The sequence below is a fragment of the Carettochelys insculpta genome, chromosome 1, assembly GCF_033958435.1.
Source record: "Carettochelys insculpta isolate YL-2023 chromosome 1, ASM3395843v1, whole genome shotgun sequence".
NCBI lineage: Eukaryota > Metazoa > Chordata > Testudines > Carettochelyidae > Carettochelys > Carettochelys insculpta.
This window is the reverse complement of record NC_134137.1, coordinates 117281722-117305966: the sequence shown is the minus strand read 5'-3', so window position 1 is coordinate 117305966 and position 24245 is coordinate 117281722. Positions and strand designations below refer to the sequence as shown.

Genomic DNA, 24245 nt, shown 5'->3' with positions numbered 1-24245 from the left:
TAATCCATGGAGAAATAAGGTATTTCTTGGTCCTGTCTCCACCTGCTTCTCCAATAGCAGTAATGAGTTCAGAAGGACCCTAAAAGTTTTAAACTACTTGAACATGAAATTTCCCATTGGACTGGTAGTTCCATGTCATAGCTAGCTGTTGAAACGTTCCTGCCCCTTGCCAGCTTTACTTTGATTTTGACCTTGTTTAACTTGAGCCATCTGATCCTAATCCAAACACTGACGTCATATAGAAAACAAATTTGCCAGGAACATTTTCCTACTACTCCATTTTAGGTCCACCGGGGCCAGTGGGATCACCAGGACCTCCAGGACTGGAAGGAGCCAAAGGAGAAAAAGGAAGCAGCGGTTGGCCTGGAGCACCTGGAAGAGTTGGACTCAAAGGTGACCAAGGATTTCAAGGCATTCCTGTAAGTTACATTAAATACATTACTGATTTCTCCAGTGTAGCTCAGCAGCACATAGTGGTCATCTTAGTGTTTCCAATTAATGGATGTATTAATCATAGATATTTCTTTTTCAGACGAATGATATTTTATATCCCAAAGTGCTTTCAGATTCTGTTGATTGTCTATAGTCAGTTTCAAAACATGTGAATTCTCTTTTCAGGGCTGCCTGAGAGTGAGCTAATTAACCTGTTACAATGTTAACAATAGTAAATGATAACTGTGGCAGTGTATGTATACCCCACCCCACCCCAGGAGGGGATAGGTAGTGGGAATGTGGACACTGTAGTTTGTCTGTTTGGCTGTCCCAGATCTCATGACCACGAGGTTCAAGGATCAGAGTAAAGGCCATAGCTTTGGTGTCCAGGACAACATGGCCCAACAGCTGAAGTCAATGGAACAGCCCCTCCCTGAAGGGCAACATGGCCTAGCAGTCAGAGTCAATAGTGCAGCCCTTTGGTACAGGGCACAATGACCTAGAAGGTAGAATCAGCAGAGTGGTCCTTTGGTGGCCAGTAGTGCCCCTTAATAAACATTACCCACAGGAATGCCAGTGGTGGAGCAGCCTACCACTGGCTCAGCAAGGAATCCCATCAAAACACGCAGAGCTCACCTGGGTTGGAGATACAACTCACACATATGCCCTGGGTCATTTCCTACTGTACTGTCTGATGTAGCAGTCCAGGAGGCCTTAGGATCTACAGGTTCCTCGGTGCGGGTCGCTGCCTGGGGCTCTATCAGCTGTAGAAGCCTATTTGGTTATTGGGACCTCCAGCTGCTGCTGGCAGAGGCTATGGCTGGTCCTTAGCTTGAGCTTCCACCAAAGGTCCTTCCTCTCTGGTATCCAGCCCAGACTGAACCAGGCTGTGTTCTGCCAGGACTTCTTTTGTCCAGAGTTGTTTGTTATCCCCTGCCAGCATAGTATGGAGTGTGTACTCCCTGTCACAAAAACATACAGACAGACAGCATATAATTTACTGTGTAGTAACAATAAATCTGTACTTAATTTTATACATTGCATATTTCATAATAAATTGGTAACTGGAAATATCTTAACTACTCAGGAAAGATATAAAACCTTTCAAATTAAGTGTGTGTGCTTTCATTTCTGTCGATGAAGGATAGCTGGTAATGTAGAAACAAAAACAAGTAATTACATAAATACATTCTTGTCATGTATCAGTTCTCTTCTCCATCTCCCTCCCCCTAAATATCTCTTCAATAATTCTGTGCATCTCCAACTACTAGAAAGAAAAAGATGAAAATCTGCTAAAATCCACAGGGCTCTATATATACTTTCTCTGTGCTTTTGTCTTCTCATTTCTTGAAGCACATTTCTCCCCAGGTTGTAGCTCATTCTCTCTTTTAGAAGGAAATTAAAATAAGGTAATATAAAAATGGAGAAATGAAAGCAGGGATAAGAGACTAGGCATAGCACCACCACATTCATTGTGCCAGATGGAGAGAAACTCGGAAAAGGAGTCATTTAGATTCTAGTGTTGGAAGCAGAATGCTAATGGTGGACTTGGAGAAACAAATTCTTCATAATGCAAAGTGTGAAACTGGATACTCTTCAGTCTTCAAGGGGCTTCTTCTAAAGTGACACTTAAGCTTGAGTCTTCAATATTTTAAAATGAATTCTTTTTGGTCACTAGCTTTCCACATACAGCGTTCATTTTGTCAGATTGAGGGGCACTTTATTTAAGTGCCGTGAGTGCTCATAAGCAGATTGAGTAAAAATCGGAATTTCTGTCTCATAAGAAATTCTAATGTTTCAACAAAATATTTGTTTCAAAATTAGGATGAAGAATTGAAATTTTTTACAAAATGAAAAATTGCAGTCATTTTCAATTGAAATATAACATTTCAGTATTCCCAAATCAAAATATTTCATTCTGGTTTTACTTAGCTGACCTGAAACATTTTGACCCTGAAATACTTCTTTTCAAGAGGAATCAACCCAGGTTTTCTTTTTTAATTTTCCTGAAAGAAAATTTAAAAACTGGTAAAATCTTGATTTTCTGCAGAAAATGCATCTTCTGTTGGAAAGTCATTCAGTCATTCCGATAGAAAATTCCCAACCAGTTACATTTGGGTGAGTCAGAACATAAGAATGGCCATACTAAGTAAGACCAAAGGTCAATCTAGCCAAGTATCCTCTCTTCCAGCAGAGGCCAGTGCCAAATGCCCTAGCAAGAGTGAACAGAATAGGTGACCCCTCTCTTGTCATCCCTTTCCACAGCATCTGGCAAACAGGAGCTAGGGATACCATTCCTATCCATCCTGGCTAATAGCTGTTGATGGACCTAACTTCCATGAATTTATCTAGCTCTTTTTTGAACCCTGTTGAAGTCCTGGTCTTCACATGCTGAGGTCAGTGCTGTACTCTTTATAGGGTCTCCTGTGTTCAGAAGAGTGTCTTTTGTTGGTATCATATTTCAACCCAGGTTCTTCCCTTTCTCTGTGGCCAACTTGCTCAGTACTGATTCTTTTGTCTGGTGCCCGCTCCCTTCTTCTGTCAGTTGACTTTGTCCTCAGTCAGGCTAGGGAGCACAATCATACAGTTTGTTTGTGATAGGTAGACAAACTCCTTTCCTCATATCTATTTTCTAAGTGATTCTGATATTAATACTTGGTGCTGCTGAGGCCTGACAGCTGCCTGATGGGATTCACTTTTTAAAAATAAATAATTGATGTGTGCCCTGTGCTTCATGACTACAAGTATGCACATCACTTCATTTTGTGATACAATGCCTTCCTTATGTTATTTCTCCTATCTCTTACCTATTGGCTATGTCTACACTACAGTAATCCTTTGAAACAAGTTCTTTCAGCAGATCTCTTCTGAAAAAATGTCTTTCAGGAGAGTGCATCCACACAGAAAAAAGCAGATGGAAAAAAACTGATCCACTGTTTTGATAGAGAGTGGTTACACAGGCCCTGCTCTGTTGAAAGAACAGTCCAGGGACTGAAAAATCTGGTGCCATGAGGACTGTGTAGGGCTGCACACCTTTCGAAAGCACTCTTCCATTCCTGTGTCAGGAAGAGCACCCTCTTTTGACAGGCCCTTTCAAAAGAAAATGTGTGTGGATGCTCAGCGGGCCACTCTTTACAAAGAGCAGTCCTCCATGGCTCCAGCCAGCTGGAGCATGGAGACACCCCTGCCAGCCCTATTGGGGATCTATGGTCTCTGAACCTGGCCGCATTTAAAGCTGCAGGCACCCAGAAGCCCTGTGACAGAAATCTGAGATCATGTTAGCAGCAGTGAGGACATGAGCCTCCTGCATCATGCCCTCCCAGTGATGCTTCAGGGACACCACTACCCCACCATCCCCATGGCCAGTACCTCTGCACCCCCAGGAGCCCCCCTCCGAGCTGTCCGAGGGCTATGAGGAGCCTAGCCGGGGCCCAAAGAAGAGGGCCCCTTCATGTACTGCAGCTGAGGTGAAGGACCTCCTTGGACTGTAGGGGGATGAGGAGATCCTCGTATAGATCAGTGGCCAGCACCGGAACACGGCTGCATTCGGGTGCCTGTCAACCAGCCTGAGGCCCCCCTCAATTTTGCCAGCCAGGGGGGTCATGGTGGAGGTTGCCTGGGGGAGGAGGATCATTGAGGCCTCTGAGCAAAGGTCTCTCAGAGGGCCTCCCTGACCCACACCCATCCTGGTGCACCTGGCAACATGGGGCATGGCCAGCTGCTCATAGGCAGGGCCAGCCTCAGCAGCCCAACCCTGCACAAATACCTCATGTTTTCTCTCCACAATATTGTGGAGAAAACAGCATATTCCCACACTGGTGGGCACGTTCTGGAGGCCGCTCTCCAGGTGCGTGAGGAGGCACCCCTTCACACACCTAAATTCCCGCTCCATGGTGTTGTGGGCCTGGTTCAGTCAGTCATTAAGAAGGTCGTGGTTAGGGTATGTGTCGCCTGTGTAAGGCTGCATGACCCATTGGTACAGGGTGTAGGTGGCAGCATCCACGATGCGGTGGGGCATGGTGCTGTCCCTGACCAGGAGCTCCCACAAGGGTATATAGTTCACCTCCTGCATCCTGCGCCCAAGCCATGAGTTCCAGAAGACCTGGGCATCATGGGCTTAGCCAGAACAGCCTACACAGATGTCCCTGAATCTCCCCTTAGCACCTATGAGGTCCCGGAGCACCATGGAATGGTGCCCCTTTCTGTTGATGTAGGGCTCTGTGCTGTGATCCAAAGCCTGGATCATGATGTGGGTCCTTTCAGCACGCCAAATTAGTTGAGGAAGCCTCGGGCTGTGAATCCCGCAAGGACAGTGTCAAGGTCCCCAACACAGATGACCCTCCACAGGAGGGCAGCGTTGATCACCCTGATGACCTGCATGTGATGGAGGGCATACGCACTTGTGGGTGTGTGGCGGGGTGCCCCAGAGCTCCTAAACTCAGGAAGATTCTCACTAGGAACCATATGCCACACCACAGAAATACTAATCCCAGACCAAAAAAAAAACCAAAAAAAAAAAACCACAGTCAAGTAGCACTTTAAAGACTAACAACATAATTTATTAGGTGAGTTTTCGTGGGACAGATCCACTTCTTCAGATCGCAGCCATGCCAGAACAGACTCAGTATTTAAGGCATAGAGAACCAAAAACAATCCTGGAAGTTTTTTTTATTTATTTATTTTTGCAACAAAACCTGTTGCCAACTCTGTCCACAGGAGACACCATCACTGGACCAAACCACATCAGTTACACATTCAGGTGCTCATATTCCTGCACTTCCACCAATGTGATATATGCCATCATGTGCTAGCAATGCCCCTCTGCTATGTATATTGGACACACTGGACAATCACTTCAGCAAAGAATGAATGGACACAAATCAGACATTAGGAATCTGAATATATGTAAGTCAGGAGCAGGTCATAGCATTCAAAACGTAAAATTCTGCATTCTAAAAGAAGGAAACGTTAATGGCAGATTACAAAGGGAGACATCTGAACTGGAGTTCCTTCTCACGTTTGACACTTTTCACCTGAAAGTCAACAAAGATATCAATTACCTTGTGTTACAAGGACAGTTTCACCAACTTTGTTATTCACTGTGACCGCAGGCAGCCCACTTAACTTAATAGACACTTGCAGAAACTATTTTTTTCCCCCATTCTTCCACCACTCTTTGGGTGTGTCTACACTAGGACCTAACTTCAAAGTTAGGCACTATTTCAAAGTAGCCAGCAGAGGGTCTACACACATTTTCCCTTACTTTGAAGTTAGAGGTGAAAAGTTAACTTTAAAGTAGGGAGCCCAAGTTCAAAGTCCTTACTCCATTCCCAGGAATGGAGTAGTGCCCTATTTCAAAGTTTAACTTCGAAGTAAGGTGTGTGGAGACACTCAAGTTCGAAGTTGCTTACTTCGAAGTTGTACTTCGTAGTAAGCAACTTTGAAGTTATTTTTGTAGTGTAGACACAGCCTTTCTTTTCTACCTAGCTGATTCATCAGGTTTTTTTTCCCTATTAAATTCTCTTCATCTCAGTTATCATTTAATCGGGATTTTCCAGATCTGAAGAAGTGGGCCTCTCCCACAAAAGCTCATCACCTAATAAATTATATTGTTAGTCTTCAAAGTGCTACAAGATTGCCTTTTTGCTTTGGCAGTCAAAGGGTCAGGAAAGAATGTCCCGGACTGAAGCTTCTGAACAGTCCTATGTTCTTAAAGGTGTAAATTCATGCACCTTCCTTGACCAGCCCTTACTGATACTGTGAAGCAACACCAGTGATCCACCAATGCCTGCATAAATATAGATAAGCAGCACTTTCTTTCAAAATACTATGTAACTAAATGGACTCATGCCAGAATAAGGATATGCATGATTTGTTGCCTCACTCTAGTTTGAGAGCCTGATTGCTGCAAATCTATCTACTATGTATTACCCATTGTCAAGAATTATGCTCCTGCATAATGGAAGACAATGAATGGCCCCACACACTTTCATGACAACTGTTTGCACAGTGGATTTTCCAACTCCAAAATGATTTCACACTGAGTGGCAGCAGTCCAGAAACTGAAGCTTCCAGAGTGAGATCACCACTCACTTTTCAACTGTCAGCACTTTTGCATTCATTCATTCATTCTGGTATCCATGTACTGGTGGACTGGGGTGAGCTCAGAAACAGATCAAGGAATGTGGCTTTGCACATCCCAAAGTTCTACAGACACTGCTTAATATTGCAAATAGCAGTTATGATGCAGTCCCTCCAGACAGCACACATTTCTCTAGCTCCACCATTAGCAGTTGCTCCATGAATATCACCAACAGCCTTATCTTTTTCTGTGTCCCTCTACAATCTGGTCCTCAAAAAGTGCGTCTTATGTTACAGTTCTTCCTGACAGTATCAGGGAATAATGCACCCTGTATTTGCAACATTCTCAAGAATGGTACAGAGGTGTGGAGCTCCATGCTTCTGTCAGAGACAGCAGATAGTGAACACAGCTGTATGGTATGTGGACTCTTTTGGGGGAAAAAAAAAAAAAAGGACAAAATTATGGGCTATTGATGGCATTATGGAATGAGGAAAGTTGCATGCTGGGAATTTGATCCTTAGCTCCCAGAAATTCCTGATGAAATATATATATATATATATATATATATATATATATATATACACACACACACACACACACACACACACACACACACACACACACACACACACACACACACACACACACACACATACCACAACACATTGCAGAGCTTCCAATAAGACATTATGCCAGATGGCAGCACCCGGCACAGTGGGATACCCTCCCGTAATGCACTGCACTTTGCATTGACACAATCAAAACAAAAAAGCAGTCCAGTAGCACTTTAAAGACTAACAGTAATTTATTAGGTGATGAGCTTTCATGAGACAGACCCACTTATTGCTGGTGAATACATGCAGTGCTGATATAATGAGCCCAGTTTGCACGAGCATGAGCAGTACATTAACTTTGGCAGCTGTATGCAAACGTAACTGCATTGACCAAATTTTATAGTGTAAACATAGTTTTAGATTATTTTAAAACTGATATAGCCAACTTCAGTGGAGTTATTCATTTACAGCAGTGTATGTAAAGGGAGAAGTGGGCTTTGTCTGTTCAACATCTTTGCTCCTAGACCAGTGCAGCTCTGGTAAAAATACCAAGTGCCCTGCAAGAGAATTTGAGGCTACTGAGTACTCTCATACCATATATTAACTAATCTTTTCTGTGACCAGAAATATCCTATCTTCCCATGTGGGTCACCTGAGGCCACCCCTATCTCCCCAAGTCTAGGATACTCTGAGTGAATGCTCTAGTCAGTTATCTTTGTCTTTCTGCTCATGCTGTTCATGGTGTCATTTCCCAAAGGTCAAGGCCATTTGATTAGTTAAACTTTTATTGAGCCACCTTATTTTGTCCCAGTGAGCTTGCAAGATAAAGCATAGCATAGCACAGATCAACCCACAGGCTGCATTGCCTGCTTAACCCAAACCCTTGGTTCTGAGCAAAGCCTTCTCATTTGAGCTGTGTAACTATCTGCGGATTGAGCTGAAGGACCATCTGTGGATTGAACAGCTTGTCTCTGGTTTTAGACATTATCATCTCAAGTTTTTTTTTTTTTTTTTTTTTTTTTTTTTTTTTTTTTACAGCTTGCCAAAGTGATATGATTAATTGAGAGGTGGGTCATAGCAATACAGGGTAGCTCACGTCTGGCTTCTTCTTATACAGGGTAGCCCTGGTTTACCAGGAGGTATTGGTCAAAAGGGTGATATGGGACCTCCAGGAGTTCCTGGGTTTCAAGGTGAGGAGAAATATGTAATTGTGTAGAGCTACAAAATTATTGTTCTCTAACTTCATGTACAGTAGAGAAAACTGCACTTTCCCTTTCTCCTTTATGAAAAGAGGATACACAAGGAAAGTTAACCTAGCATCCCACCGATACTGTAGCTTGAAATTTGAAGTTGCTTCAGAAGCCAAAACAAGGACAAATTTCTCCATATTTTTTCCCCATTCCTTGTTCTGTAAATTATACAATTCACGGTTGCTTTTGAAGACGAATGAATGTTGGGATGTTCTAAGAATACTCAGGGTTTTCTCTGAGATGTCGTATGCCAGGTGCTAAGCTTGACACTATTTGCAAGTAAAAAAGCCTTTTCTATCGCTTCCACTATCCACTAGGATGTTTCTTAAAATCTAAGGCTACGTCTACACGTGCAGCCAACATCGAAATAGCTTATTTCGATGTTGCGACATCGAAATAGTCTATTTCGATGAATAACGTCTATACGTCCTCCAGGGCCAGCAACGTCGATGTTCAACTTCGACGTTGCTCAGCCCAACATCGAAATAGGCGCAGCAAGGGAACGTCTACACGTCAAAGTAGCACACATCGAAATAGGGATGCCAGGCACAGCTGCAGACAGGGTCACAGGGCGGACTCAACAGCAAGCCGCTCCCTTAAAGGGCCCCTCCCAGACACAGTTGCACTAAACAACACAAGATACACAGAGCTGACAACTGGTTGCAGACCCTGTGCCTTCAGCATAGATCCCCAGCTGCCGCAGAAGCAGCCAGAAGCCCTGGGCTAAGGGCTGCTGCCCACGGTGACCATAGAGCCCCGCAGGGGCTGGAGAGAGAGCATCTCTCAACCCCCCAGCTGATGGCCGCCATGGAGGACCCAGCAATTTCGACATTGCGGGACGCGGATCGTCTACACGGTCCCTACTTCGACGTTGAACGTCGAAGTAGGGCGCTATTCCGATCCCCTCATGAGGTTAGCGACTTCGACGTCTCGCCGCCTAACGTCGAAGTTAACTTCGAAATAGCGCCCGACGCGTGTAGACGCGACGGGCGCTATTTTGAAGTTGGTGCCGCTACTTCGAAGTAGCGTGCACGTGTAGACGCAGCTTCAGTGTCATAAAGTGTGCAACCGTCAGCACATTGAGAATGTATCTTTTCATTGATTATTGTGAAGGTTTTATGTGAACATTTCATATGTCGTGTTCCTGCAGACATTTGAAGTCAAAGGAACTGCTCATGTGGGTAAAATTATTCATTCGTCTAAGCATTTGTAGGATTAGATCCATTATTCTGAACACCTAGGCTGCGTCTACATGAGTCCCTTCCTTTCCGAAGGGGCATGTTAATGAGTGGGTTTGAAATATGCTAATGAGGCACTGCCATGAATATGCAGCACCTCATTAGCATAATGGCAGCCACAGCGATTCGAAAGTGTGGCTTTCGAATTGTGCACTGCCCGTGGAGATGGGGACCCTCTGAAAGGACCCTCCCAGTTTTTGAAAGCCCCTTCTTCCTAACACCAGATAGGAAGAAGGGGCTTTCGAAAACTGGGAGGTCCTTTCGGAAGGTCCCCGTCTCCACAGGTGGCACACGATTCAAAAGCCACACTTTCAAATTGCTGCAGTCGCCATTATGCCCATTAGTCCCTGCATATTCATGGCAGTGCCTCATTAGCATCTTTCAAACCTGCTCATTAACATGCCCCTTCCGAAAGGAAGGGGCTCGTGTAGACACAGGGCTAGTTTTAAAACAAAAATCATGGCTTAAATTTTTCATGTAAATCTTCAGGTTCAAAAGGATCTACTGGCTTGCCAGGTATCAAGGGAGAACAAGGTGACCAAGGTTTTCCTGGCTCTAAAGGTATGACAAACTTGAGTGTTTTAGATTTTGTAATGTTTAAAATAGGCATTTTTACTGAACTCTGGCATTGTATCAACCTTTGCTCTTTGTATAATGTAAAAAAACACCCTAGACTGTGCAACTGAGTTACTGGAATCAAATGTTCAGTCTGTAAAGATAATCTACCATTAGATTTAAATTCTTAGCCCGGAGAACTGATTTGTATCCCAGTATATGTGTACAGAGTCTAGCACTATGAATTCCAATCCTTATTGCCACCTGTGGGTGCTAGTGGATGTAATTATTAGTTATTTATACTGTCTGATAACAAACGCTTCTTTTGTATTTGTTTAATCCATTTTTGTCAGGTTTACAAGGCCCACCAGGTCCTCCTGGGCCTTATCACGTTATTAAAGGGGACCCAGGTTTACCTGGCCCTGTTGGACCAATTGGTCTCAAAGGGATTCCTGGATCTCCAGGTGCAAAAGGACAGCAAGGTGAGAAGGTTTTAAAGTTGTATATAGATGGTGCATACTGTAAAAAGAAGCTATGACAGGCTGAGCATTAGCTGGTTATTGGCACAATTTAAGCTCTTTCCAGCTGCTTCTCCACCCACGTCTATAATGGCTGCTTATAGGAAAGTGATGCTTCTCCTTGAAGTCCTAATACAGGAATTCCAGAAGCAACTCTTCAGCATCAAGTTCTTAGCCCCGCGTGTCTATGGAAGTAACTCTAAATACACACACAGCTACAAAACAAAGCACTAACCTAATGAGTAAAATCAAAAGCAGTTGGGCAAAGACCTAGCATGGCTGTACATTTCCCACAAATTGCTACTGAATTCGGGCTCTTTATGGGCTTTTACTTGAGGATCCTTCAGTTTTGAACACCTTCTCTCATAGAATGAGGAGAAAGCCTGGGCACTCTCCTCACTGTCTGGACAGATGCTAGCAGCAAACCATTTACTTCCAATTTGCACCTCCAGTAGCTATATTTGGTCCTCTCCCATCCCACACCTGCCCTCTGTAGACACCCTCCACACACATGACTGTTCTGTGTACAGCCATTTACCTATAACTACTGTGCTTGTTTCTATACTGCAACCCTATCATTAAAAAAAAAAAAAGCCAAGAACAAGTTTGCCTCTGAGATCCATTTGTAATCATTTCTTGTATTTCAACAGGAGTGACAGGGCCTAAGGGTATAATTGGGACACCTGGTATTCCGGGTTTTGATGGTCAACCTGGTCAGAAGGGAGAACCTGGTCCTTCTGGTCCCTCAGGTAGGTCTGTGTATTCTATAAAGACTCCGTTCTTCAATAAAAGATTGCTGATGGTGTTTACAGGATGAAGGTAAGGGTAAAATACACGAAAAATGTTGGTAGCTGGATAAAAGCAGCACAAGAAGCAGACACAACAAAAATGCTCATAGAATTTAAAAGCACATGGTCATTAAAGAAATTGTTGGCACCTCCCAAGAGATGTTTTAGTGTAAGTTAGTGACAGAGGGGGCTATATTATTGTAACCCTTCCACCAGAAGGAGTCAGCAGCAGCCAGGGCCAGGTTCAACATCTAGGGGTTCCTTTTCATACAACGCGCATAGAACTGGCTTGAGCCCTCACCCAGTAGCCTGGGAAATTCACACACCCCTGGGCTCCTCAGAGAGGCAATGCTTCCCCACTCGCAAGCACAGAGTCTGAGTGTAGAAAAGAAACTTTTAATTAAAGAGGCAGAAAAGTCATATGGCATAAGCTTGGGAAAATACCACACCCAGAGTTCATAGCCAATCCTCAAGTAACTATCCCAGCTCAAATGGATTGAGCGGTGTCCTTTGCCTCTCAGGCTCACCAGTCCAATGCTGTAAACAGCCAATCCATACTCCTGAACTTTCTCCGTACCCCCCTTCAAATGCCTCACTTACAACTCTGTCCAGCCCCTGCAGCCCTGACACATCACCCTGATGCATTCCCTCATTGAGCCTGGGACAAGGATGCCTTTGCACTGGTCTGCTGTTCCACTTGCTCCCTGCCATCTGCCACACCAGCTGCCCGCCGGTCACTTCTGCCAGCCATCCCCTGCTGCTCCTACTGGCCAACTGCCTGTCGCACCTGCCAGACACCTGGTGCTCCTCCTACCAGCTGCCCACTGGTCGCACCTGCCACCTATCTGCTAGTCCCAGGCTACTGTCTTTTGGGTTTTGCGAAACCCTGTGATTCCAGCTCTCAGCAATTTCAACTCATAGTAGCATTCAGCTTTAGACCTAGTCACAGCATCTCAGTATCCACCAAGGTAGATTCTCACAGAACAACTATAGACCCAGCTTTAAGTCTACCTTTGAAGAGTAGAGAGGGAGGGACAACTAGTCAAACCAGTCTTCCAGCTGTATAGCCAAAAGGCTTCCAACCAGCTGATTCAACCACTATGTCTCCCACTCTTCCTCCTCTCACACTGCTTAGATGGGGGGAGCCCTGTGCAAGCCATATCTTATACAGTAGTGATGACTTCCCTATACGCCCACAACAACTTCAAGCATTGTTGAGACTCCCCAGTTCTTACATTGGGTGACAGCATAAATTGTGACTTTACAACATGTTATTTACAATAGATAAAACCTCATTGCTTCATCTGCTCCCATCAGGCTTTGTTTACAAGGTATTATATATGCATAGCTTTGCATTTTCATGCAAGTGATCTCTGAAAGACACACTACCCTAATCCTTCAGCAGTATTGAGCTTCTGCTGGCACATTCCTTGCATCACACAGGATTAAATGACCATATGCCATTTTCCACAGTCCTTATCAAGGATGGGTAGATCAGATGCCAGACAAAGGAAATACAGTGAATACAAGAATGTAGATCTAAAAACTCCAGGGTAGAGCTACCAGTCACAACTGACAGGAGAAGTGTTAAATGGAATTATTAGCTATAAAAAGATTCTGGATTTAGAAAGATTACCTGTGTAATTTTATCATACTTTTAATGAGCATAAGGTGTCTTATTTATTAATGGCTTAATCTCAGAAAGAGAGGTTTCACAAAGGAAATGATTGCAGTCTAGAAATATCTCAAATATAACAATACAGTAGTCCCCCCGAGTTATGTAAGGGTTGTGTTCCCACACACCCTCGCATAACTTGAATTTCACTTTAAGTCAGGGGGCATCTTTTTTCCCCTGGCAGAACACACGTTCTGCAGCTGGGGAAGCAGCAGGAGCACCTGGAGCTCCTTTTGAAAGGTAAGTCCTGGGGTTGGGGCAGCTGGGGAGGATTAAGCCTGGTGGTGGGTTGGGACCGTGGGAGCAGGGCAGGGGAGTTAAGCCTGGAGTGAGCTAGGGCTGCAAGGGGAACAGGGGCGGGGGTGGAGTTGAGCTGGGGTCGTGTGGCCCTGTGGGGAGTGAGCCGGAGCTGGGCATGGAGTGGGGAGGTGAGCCTGAGCCACGTGTTGGGGGGTGGAGTTGAGCCTGAGCTGAGCCCTGTGGGGGGTGGGGTGAGCTGGAGCTGGGCGTTGGGGGTTGAACCAGGCTGCATAGGGCAGGGGGTGTTCAACTGGGGCTGTGCGGTGGGGAGGGGGGTTGAACCAGGGCAGGGGGCATTGAACCAGGGGTACAAAGGGCCAAGGGGAGAAGGCTGAGCCAGGGCGGGGTGAGTGGGATTTTGGGCTGTGCTTCACTCACGTTAATGCGAGGTAAGCACAACTCGAAATCACACATTTTGAGGGATTACTGTATATGCAAGAGAATACATTACTCATAAACCTTGAAGTGATAGCCTGGTGATCATGAATTGAAAATTTAAGATCTCTGCCTGGTTTAACAAACCAGAAATTATTACTGTTTAATTTTACTGATTTTTTTTTTTTTTAATAGCCCAAGTAGGAACTGGATGAGTATTTTTATTCTGTAGAGATTCTAGGTTAGATTGGAAGGGTATCTAATAGTTTAAGCCTGGTGTTTAGCAACAGTTTGGAAAGCTAAGAAAGAAACAGAGATTTTGAATAAATGAGAATATCACTTGTGACAAAGTCCCTTGTCAGCCTCTGTGGGTCCCTGCGCTTCCTGGTGGATTTGTGCTGCCTCAGAGACTCACGGAGGCCCCCCTTTTGCCCAGGCCCTTCCAAAGGCAGGGGTCTCTGCTTAGCAAGCCACCCTCATCATAGGCAGGACCAGTACAGGGAGAATAATACCAGTCCCCTTGCAGGCCCGCGCCTGCTCCAGTAAAGTGATCCCTCGGGGGAAGGGTGGGGGGAGTCCAGACCCACCCTCTACCCTGGACTCCGGCCCAGGGTCCCTATGAGAACAAGAGGTAACCAGCAGGACTTTTACCCCTGCCCCAAAGTAGTAACCTCACCCTGGGCCACTTCGCCCACCACTTCTCCGTGGTACCTTTTCTTCATCCTCCTGCTCCTGCTCCTCTGGTGCACCTCCCAAAACCTTCCCCCCTGCTACCAGATGGGGAGCCTTTTATAAGGAGCACAGGGCCTATCTGACCAATGAAGGTCTGGGCCTAGACAGGGAACAGAAACGCTCTGTCCTCCAGGCTGCGGGGATCCCACCTGGGGAGCCCCGCAGTTGGGAGGTGAGTACTGGGGGACAGGCAGCCTTTGGCTGCTTCAACCCCCTCTGGGACTGTCTTTTGGCCCCTTTCTTGGGCCAGCTTCTCTTCCCTGCCTTGGGCAGGTTGCTTCTTTCCTCCCCCGACTCCACCCTTCTGGGCTAGTTTCCCTCTGGAGCTGCTGGGTGGGTGGGGTGTGGGGGGACTCTTTCTGCCCTGCCTCTTGGCAGGGACGGGGGTACCCTTCCCCCGCTTTTTTTCCATCTTTTGGGGGGGATTTTCTGGCCCTCCAATTGGGCCCACTCTTTCCATCTACTGGCTGCTGTGTCCTCGCTGCTTCGGAGGAGGTAAGGGGCTTTCTTGGGCAGCGGCCGGGCTTTCCCTCCACAGCTTGCTGTGGAGTGCCTGGGGGGGGGGTGAGTTTAGGTGGGGTCCGTCTCCACCAGGGCTCCAGCAGGGTGGCTGCATAGTTGGGGGTGGGGTGTTAGGGTGTGGTCCCTGCCCCACCCCTGCAGCCACTGCCTCCTTTGCTGCCCCCCCCCACACCCAGCTGCCGCCGGGGCCCTCTCCATCTGCCCCTTCCTCCTCCCTCTGTTTCTGTGATGCTCTGCAGCAGCTGTTGTGGGCTCACCCCTCAGGTACCCGTGGGCACATCCCTCCCTTTATACCCCCTGCCCCCCCGCTTTCTGGTGGCTCTGCCACCCCCTTTCCTCCCCCTCTTCTCCCTCCCCTTTGTGCCCGCGAATCCCCCCCCTTCTTTTGTTAGGTGCCTGAGCCCCTTCCCCTTCCTTGCACTCCCCTCCCCACACACACATCTTGAATTCCCCCCACATCCCAGTGCAGAAACAGGAGCCATCTTATCATCTTGTGCTGGGAGTTGTGGCCTTTTTGTGTTCCCTTTCCTTTGTTTTTTTTTTTTACCCTCCTGCCCCACCCCTGCCTGTCCAGGTCCTCAGCCTGGCTGGTGGGGGAGGGGCAGCCATTTCCATTTCCATTTTCTCTTCCTTTTTCCCCTCTCCCCTCCCCTGCTAGTTAAAGGCCCCACTCCCATTTTTTCACAAATCCTCATACCTTATAAAATGGCCTCCCCACCCACTGGGGGGTTGTCCATAGATGCCCCCCTCCCCCTCCACTGTCACTCCTTCCACCTCTGCAGCAGTGGCCGACACGTCCAGGGTGGCCGGGAACTCTGTGACGGTTGAGGGTGCGGGCATGGGCTCCGGGGCTCCTGCTGCCCCTGCCACGGCATCCTCCTCCGGTGACCCCACCCCTAACCACCCCTCCCTCAAAAAGGCCGGAGGGGCCAGGGTACCAAAAAGGGCAAGAGCCCTGCCCAGAAGGCCAAACCTCCCATGGCTGGGCCCTCCACCGCAGCTGCCAATGCACCTGCTGCAGCCCCTCTTTCCCTCCCCCCTGATCCCACCACTGATCCTGAGGGCTCGGATCCCCCAGCCCCCAGGTCATAGGCCCAGGCGGCAGCCACCTTGCACTCTGCTCCTTCCGCCTCCTCTCAGAATACCATCCCCGATGGTCGCGGCCCCTTCCCCGCCCTCACCAGGAGGCACAGAGTCCGCTGCCTCATGGTGTCGGCCTCGCCCCACATGGAGACCTATGTGCGGGCGTTGGCGCGGGTGGTGGGGCCCGCGGCCGTGATGGCGGCCTCTCGAATGTTCGGGAAGATCATCTTCTTCCTTGCGTCGGAGGCCGCCGCGCAGGAGGCAGTGGAGAGGGGCTTGGTGGTCGGGGGCATCTATGTGCCCCTGGAGCTGCTCGGGGACCTGGGCGTGCAGGTGGTTTTCTCCTCTGTCCCTCCTTTCCTTCCCAATTCCGCCCTTCTGCCTTTCCTCACCTCCCTGGGCCGACCCTTGTCGGTCCTGAGTCCCCTCCCTCTTGGCTGCAAAGACCCCGCCCTATGACACGTGCTCTCCTTCCACCAGCAGGCGCGAATCCAACTGCTGCCGGCGGCAGCACAGGGTGGGGTGGCCCAGGAGGGGACTATACTGGTGCCTCATCAAGGGGCCCAGTACCGGGTCTCTTACACCTTGGGGGAGGCCTGGTGCTTCATGTGTTGGGCAGCAGGGCATGTCCGGAGGGATTGCCCCCTGGCCCGGCACGAAAGAGAAGAGCCCGGGACCTCCTCCGACCTGGGGGGTGCCAGCCACACGACTGGCGACACCCCAACCGCGACAGGCCCTGGGAACGCCCCTCCTCTTCCCGCTCCGGACGGAACCATCGCCGCTCGGGTGTCGGAGGATGCCCAGGCACATGGTGAAGGGCAAGAAGAAGCAGGCGCCGGCGCCCGAGCAGGCATTCAAGCCAGGTCTGTGGAGGAGAGGGAGGCAGGGCTGGCGGCAGGACCCGGACAGGGCCCACCCCGGGGGGGGCCGTCCCTCTCCCTCACTGTCCCGTCCTCCTTCTCCTTCCCTCTCTCCTTGTTGCCTCCATCCCGTGGTCCTTCCTCCTCTACCACTGAGCCCACCTCTCTAGAGGACTGGGTATTGGTAAGGGGGAAGCGCAAGAAATGAAGTGCATGCGCCCTGCACTCCACCCTGTCGGAGGACAGGGTGGATGTGCCACGCAAAGCATTAAAAAGAGCTGCCAGCCCTGATCCATCTGCTAAACCCCTGGCTACTGACCATCTGCCGGGGGTGACTGAGGCCGCCACGGCGGCAATGGAGAGTATCGCCCCTCATGTCCCAGAGCCTGAGCCTAAAGGGGCAGAGGGGACTTGTCCTCAGCCCGTGCCCTCCTCTGACACCCCTCCGGCCGCTGCCCAGACCACTGTCATGGGGTGCCCGGAGGAGATGAGCCTCGGCCTCACCCTCCTCTCGCAGGAGGTCGAGGCCCTAGGCCTTACGCCGGCTGCTCTGGATGTAGGGTGTCTGCTGCTAGAGGCCTATGGGACAGCCACCCACACCCAGCCGCCCACCTCACCTTCTCTCTCCCCATCTGCCAGCGATCCCCCAACCATTATCCTCCCTTGTTCTGGGACGTCACAGGGTGTGACCGTCCTCCCAGCTGTAGCTGTCCTGCCCCCGGATATCCCGGAGGGATTTGTGTTCCTCTCGTACCCTGCGCCCCCCCCCCCCCCCCCGGTATCAAAAACCCCAACGCCGACCCCTCCACCTCACTGGTGCCTGCTGTTAGATGCAATGGCACCTCGCCCTTATCCCCCCCCTCCCCTCTTGCTGCCTGGAAGAGCCCCCCCTCCCTACACCCCTCTTACTCAACCCCCACTTCCACCCCCTCTTCCAGTCAAAGTCCCGTCCCAGAAACTGCGCCCCAACCCCCTCCAGACTCTCCTCCTCCTCCTCTCTCTCCCCCGCCCCCTCTCCCTCCGCCTCCCCCTTCTCTCCACGACACTCACCCTCCCCACAATACATTCATCACCTTTGCCCCCATCCCCATTCTTCCTGCACCTCCCCTTGACTCTTGTCTGCTCATAACTGCCCCCGAGGCTGCAATCCTTCGGGAGGCCCCCTTTGTCTCGCCCTCTCCCAGCACCTCTGGGGCTGCTCTCCCTCTGCCACCCCTAGTCCTCCCAAAACCAAGCCCCAGCCACTGCATGACCTTGCCTGCTGGCCGTGGAGCCGAAAAGGATACGAGGCCGAGGGGCACTCAGGACCCCAAGGCCTCGGCACCCCATGTGCTGGCGGACGAGATGCGCAAGTTCTTGGAGGACGTTCGCGGCTCCAAGAACAAAGTAGCTCTCGCCCTCCAGCGCTGGGATGACTTCCATCTCATCCTTGAGTCCGCGAGGGCCCTTCTGAAGGAGGGCAAGGGGACCGGGAGGAGAGATGCCACGGCCTACCAACGGGCCCGTGGCTTCCATGATGCCCTAATCACCTATGGCGTCGGCCACGGCTTGCTGCGCGGCCCCACGGGGACCGCTGGCATTCCCTCCGGCGAGGATCCTCCCCAGCCCTCTAAATGCCGCTGATCATCTTTGCCACATTGAAAACCTGGGGCTGTGGGTCAGGTCTCCGCAGGTGCTGGGTGCTCTCCTTCCTCCAAGAGGGGGGGTACTCGGTCACCTTCCTCCAGGAGACCCACACTACTCCGGCTGCCGAAGCCAGCTGGCGGCTGGAGTGGGGAGACGGGGTCCACCTTAGTCACCTCTCGGCCCATTGGGCTGGGGTGGCGACCCTGTTTTCCCCAGACCTGCAGCCTGAGGTGCTGGGGAGTGTTGAGGTCATGCCAGGCCGCCTGCTGTATCTCCGGGTACGGGTGGAGGGGCTGCCCCTCCACCTCGTCAACTTCTTCACCCCAACATCCGGCCCGGAGAGAACATCCTTCTTCCGGAAGGCGGGAGCCTTCCTTGACTCCATCGATCCTCATGAGTGCCTGGTCCTCAGTGGGGATTTCAACTGCACCCTCAAGGAGCGGGACCGTACGGGGACGGAGCAGTGCCAGGCCGCTGCGGATGTCCTCAGGGAGCTTATCAGTCATCGCTCCCTGGTGGACGTCTGGCGCAGCCACCACCCGGATGAGAACACCGTCTTTACCTATGTCCGGGTGGTGGGCCACAAATCCATGCACTCCCAGTTGGACCACAGCTACATCTCTTGCCACCATCTCTCGCGGGCCCTCTCCTCCAGTATGCAGCTGGCCCCCTTCTCGAACCACCACTTAGTGGCTGTGAAGGCTTCCCTCTTGCCGGGGAAGCGGGGGTCAGCCTACTGGCATTTTAATAACAAGCTGCTGGAGGATGTGGGCTTTGTGGCATCCTTCCAGGAGTTCTGGCTGGCCTGGTGCGGGCAACAGTGTGCCTTTACCTCGGCGTGGCTGTGGTGGGATCTGGGAAAGGTGTGCGCACGGCTCTTCTGCCGTGACTATACCCGGGAGGCCAGCTGGCGGTGGGATGCGTTGATAGGACAGCTGGAGTGGGAGGTTCTTGAGCTGGAGAGGCGCCTGGCTGCCAGCCCCAGAGATCCATCCCTCTGCGGCATGTACCGGGAGAAGCGGGACGAGCTCAGGGCCCTTGATGCCCTTCGGGCACAGGGGGGCCTTTGTGAGGTTGCGGATCCAGCTCCTTCGGGAGATGGACCACGGCTCCCGCTTCTTCTATGCCCTGGAGGAAAAGAGGGGTGCCAAGAAACATATCCTCTGCCTCCTTGTGGAGGATGGCACCCCTCTTACGGATCCAGCGGAGATGCGCGAGAGGGCTCGCGCCTTCTACGCCACCCTTTTCTCCCCGGTTCCAACCGCCTGCAGAGTGCTTTGGGACCAACTCCCTTCGGTCAGCACGGGCGACCGGGACCAGCTAGAGCTCCCTCTCACTCTGGCTGAGCTCTTGGAAGCCCTCCATCTCATGCCCACCAACACGTCCCCGGGCATGGACGGGCTGACCGTGGAGTTCTACCGCGTGTTTTCGGACGTCCTTGGTCCAGACCTGCTCAGCGTCTGGGCCGAGTCCTTGCAAAGCGGGGTCCTCCCCCTGTCGTGCAGGCGGGCCATCCTCACCCTGCTGCCCAAAAAGGGGGACCCCCGCGACCTTCGGAACTGGCGTCCCATCTCGCTCCTCAGCACGGACTACAAGATTATCGCTAAAGCCATCTCCCGTCTCTTGGGGGGCATGCTGCAGGACATGGTCCACCCCGACCAGACCTACACTGTCCCGGGCCGCACCATATTTGACAACCTCTGTCTGGTCCGGAATCTCTTGGAGCTCGGGTGTAGGTATGGTCTGTCATTCGCCCTCCTGTCCCTAGATCAGGAGAAGGCGTTCGACAGGGTGGACCACGGGTATCTCCTGGGAACTCTGGGGCTTTTGGCTTCGGACCCCATTTCATCGGGTTTCTCCGGGTGCTGCACACTGCCTCAGTGTGTTTGGTCAAGCTCAACTGGATCCTGAGCGCTCCGGTCAGCTTTGGGCGAGGGGTGCGTCAAGGTTGCCCGTTGTCGGGCCAGCTCTATGCTGTGGCCATCGAGCCCTTCCTCCATCTCCTTCGATGAAGGTTGACGGGGTTGGTGCTCCGTGAGCCAGAGCTGCGGCTGGTTCTGTCAGCATACACCAACAACATACTCCTCATGGTCCAGGACCCGGGAGACCTGGTGTGGTTAGAGGCCTGCCAAGCCGTTTACTCAGCAGCCTCCTCTGCCCGGGTCAACTGGGTCAAGAGCTCTGGCCTGGTGGTTGGGGCTGGGTGGCAGGCGGACCACCTTCCACCTGCGCTTCAGGCCATACGGTGGAGCGTGGGTCCACTATCCTATCTAGGCATCTTTCTATCTGCCACGCATCCCTCTCCGCCGGAAGACTGGCAGGGTTTAGAGGGCAGGGTGGCTGAGCGGTTACGGAGGTGGAGGGCACGGGTGCTTAACCAACTAGTCCTGTCCATGCTCTGGCACCGTCTCAACACCCTTGTCCCACCTCCCGGTTTCCTGGCCGCCCTCTAGAAGGTAGTTCTGGAGTTCTTTTGGCCAGCACTGCACTGGGTCCCTGCAGGGGTTCTTCATCTCCCCCTGGAGGAGGGAGGGCAGGGCCTGACCTGCCTATGCACTTAGGTCTATGTCTTCCGCCTCCGGGCCCTGCAGGGACTCCTTAACAGCAATAGTGCAGATAGTCCAGCGTGGAGCATGCTGGTGCACGCTTTCCTCCGTCACTTCCGAGGGCTCCGATATGACCGGCAGCTCCTTTATTTGCCTTTGAGAGGCCATCCACGAGACCTCTCAGAGCTACCGGCCTTCCACCAGGATCTCCTCCGCACCTGGCAGCTCCTCTCAGTCTCCAGGTCTTTAGGGGCTGCCACGGGGGAAGACCTCCTCGCAGAGCCCCTGCTACGCAACCCGTACCTCCGTGTGCAGGCGGCGGAGTCCCCCACGGTGTGCCGGAGGCTGGTCCTCGGTGGAATCACCAGGGTCGGAGACCTCCTGGACTATGGCTGGGGAGACTGGATGGAGGCCCCAGCGCTCGCCCGGTGCATGGGGCTCTCCACCCTACATTCTCCCCGGCACGTACTCAAGGAGGTGAAGGCCGCCTTGCCACCCGCCGCTCACGTCTACCTGCACCGGGTCTTGCGAGAGGGTGCACCCCACCCCCCTCTCACTCCTGGCCCTCTGGACCTCTCCGTGGGCCCCCAGCTCTGTGAGCCTTCCCGCCCCCCTCCTCTGCATCATCCCAGCCGGCTGCACGCCTTGCAGCCAGTCCCCTTTCGAACCGCGCCCAGACATCATCTGTACACGCTCGTGCTTCACACGCTCCACTATCCCACCTTCATGTCCCTCCCAGACCACGAGTGGCGGGACCTTCTACCATCTTCGGAGGGTGGGGAGCTCCGATGGGCCAGCCTTTATTCTTCCCTGGTCCCGCGGCCCGCTGGGGACATCAGCTGGAGAATCCTGTATGGGGCGGTGACCACGGGCGTGTACCTGGTGCGGTTCACCCTCCTCCCAGATACCTGTTTCTTTTGTGGCACGAGGGACACCCTGGCGCACATTTACATCGAGTGCGTCAGGTTGCAGCTCCTCTTCTGGCTCTTCTCCCCACACCTCCTCATTCTAGCACACCCCATCCGTGTCCCCACTAAGTCACGGGACCTCCTCATCAGCCTCCTCCTGGCTATGGCTAAGGTAGCCATTTATAACACTCGGGAGAGGAGGCTGGCGGGGGGGAAGCCTGCGACTGTGGGGCCTATTTCTGCTCCGCTCTCCGCTCACGAATCCAGGCAGAGTTCCTTTGGGTGGCATCCACTGGCTCTCTCGACACCTTTGAGGGTCAGTGGGCGCTGTCCGGGGTTCTCTGCTCGGTGTCCCCTTCTGGTTCCCTCATTTTAAACCTTTGACCTCCACTCCCATCCCTGTTTTTTCTTCAGTTGTCCCCCGCACTCTGTTGGGGCCATGGCTTTTTTTTTTTTAAAGGGATTCCTCTTCTATTAAGAGGGGCCTTTTAGTCATGGGCGGGCTGTGCCCGCCCACTCCCTGGTCTCCAAATAGACCCAGTATACTGTCCTTCTAGAAGGCTCCAGAAGCTTCCAGGTAAGGATCTACCACCGGGTTTACCACACACTGTAAAACGGGGTGATGAGTTAGGTCACCATTAGGAATACTCAGTTCTGGTTGTCATATTATAAAAATGGTATTTCAGAAATGGAAAAGTACTGCAGAAGTTAGTCAGAATAATGTAGTTAGAGCACATCGGTCTGCTCAGCAACCGCTGAAATGAATACGAGATTTTTGTAGTTTTTTTGCTTCGGTAGTCACTGGCCAGAACCTAAGATTACAGGGGTAAATTCTTTGATTTTATTTACATAGATGGGAGACCAGAAATATGTCGTTGAAGATCCATGTATTGCTCGTGGTTTGAGAGCACATCAAGCACTTAGCTCTGAGCATTTTGTAGCAACTCGCACTGTCATCAAAGTTTGTTAATTGCAGAGGCTCAATAGATTCAGAAGGAGGTGTAGCTAGCATCTTGTGGAGCCTTTATTCCTTGGAAACTTTGTTTAATATGTTAGAATGAAGCAACAAAGAATTGTGATGGGAAACATGTCGACTTTTGTCTTCAGTAACACAATCAGAATGCAGCTTTTGAGATCTGCCAGCAAACTTGCTCATCACTAAGGTTCTGACTGCCCACAAGAGACGAGTGTTCTGCAGTTTTCATAGAATAGAATAGCATAGAATCCTAGGGCTGGAAGGGACCTGAAGAGGTTATCTAGTCCAGCCCCCTGCTTCAAGCAAGATCAACCCCCACTAAGTCATCACAGCCAGGACCTTGTCAAGCCGGGACTTAAAATCCTCTAGAGATGGAGAATCCACCACCTCTGTAGGCAAAGCATTCCAGTGCTTCACCACCCTCCTGGTGAAGTAGTTTTTCCTAATACCCAACCTGCTCCTCTCCTTCTGCAACTTCAGACCACTGCTCCTTGTTCTGCCATCTGTCACCACTGAGAACAGTTTCTCACCATCCTCTTTAGAGGTTAGCCCTCTACAGTGAAGAGACCCTCGGAAACTGAGATCTGAGAAACCTCAGAGGACACATTTGAGTGATGACCTCAGTATAGCTGTGAGTCAGGGATCTTACAAGTATCACTGACATGCCTGAAGATCTCACAGTCTTAATAAAAATCAAATCCTTCAGGGATGTGTAGTGTGCTCTCCCCGTACACGCAGCCTGTAGTGTTTACTGGGACAGAGGCAAGTGAGGGCCAGAGGGCCCTCTTTCCTGATACCTTTTGAGGTGATGCTCATCCCTGAAAGGTAAAGTGGGGAGGGGCAGTCACTGCACATCATCAAGCACAAAAGTTGTGTTTTCCCTGGCTCTTGCACAGGGCTTACAGAGGAAAAGGCCCTCCTGGTCTTTCCCCCATCTACACACTGCCAGTGACAGTCTGCCCTCTTGTGTCTAGTCCTTCTTTCCTCATAGAAAGCGAACTTCCATGTGGTGTGTATATTGCCAACAACATGGATGAACAAAACGGTCACTTTCCCATGGCAAGAGAGAGGTTTACTTTACAGAGCTTGCCGATGTCTTAGTGCTTATGTTGCCTAACCTTAAGATTGCATTCAAATTTGTGTTGTATTTTTTTTTCATTTAATATCTGCTGTACTTCCAGACAGTTCAAGTTCTTTAACAATGATTGCCTCATAAGCAACAATT

The 24245-nt window shown here is 50.7% G+C and overlaps 1 protein-coding gene across 4 annotated transcripts in view; it reads left to right on the top strand.

Annotated features, from left to right (window-relative positions):
• The window catches only part of COL4A1 (collagen type IV alpha 1 chain), a 240395-nt gene that overhangs the window by 202453 nt on the left and 13697 nt on the right, over nt 1-24245 (top strand). For all 4 annotated transcript variants that reach the window (XM_074990147.1, XM_074990120.1, XM_074990128.1 and 1 more), the window contains 5 exons: nt 286-419; nt 8186-8258; nt 10046-10117; nt 10465-10593; nt 11280-11378. In XM_074990147.1, the coding sequence (XP_074846248.1) occupies nt 286-419; nt 8186-8258; nt 10046-10117; nt 10465-10593; nt 11280-11378 (507 nt within the window). The remainder of the gene's footprint in view (nt 1-285; nt 420-8185; nt 8259-10045; nt 10118-10464; nt 10594-11279; nt 11379-24245) is intronic.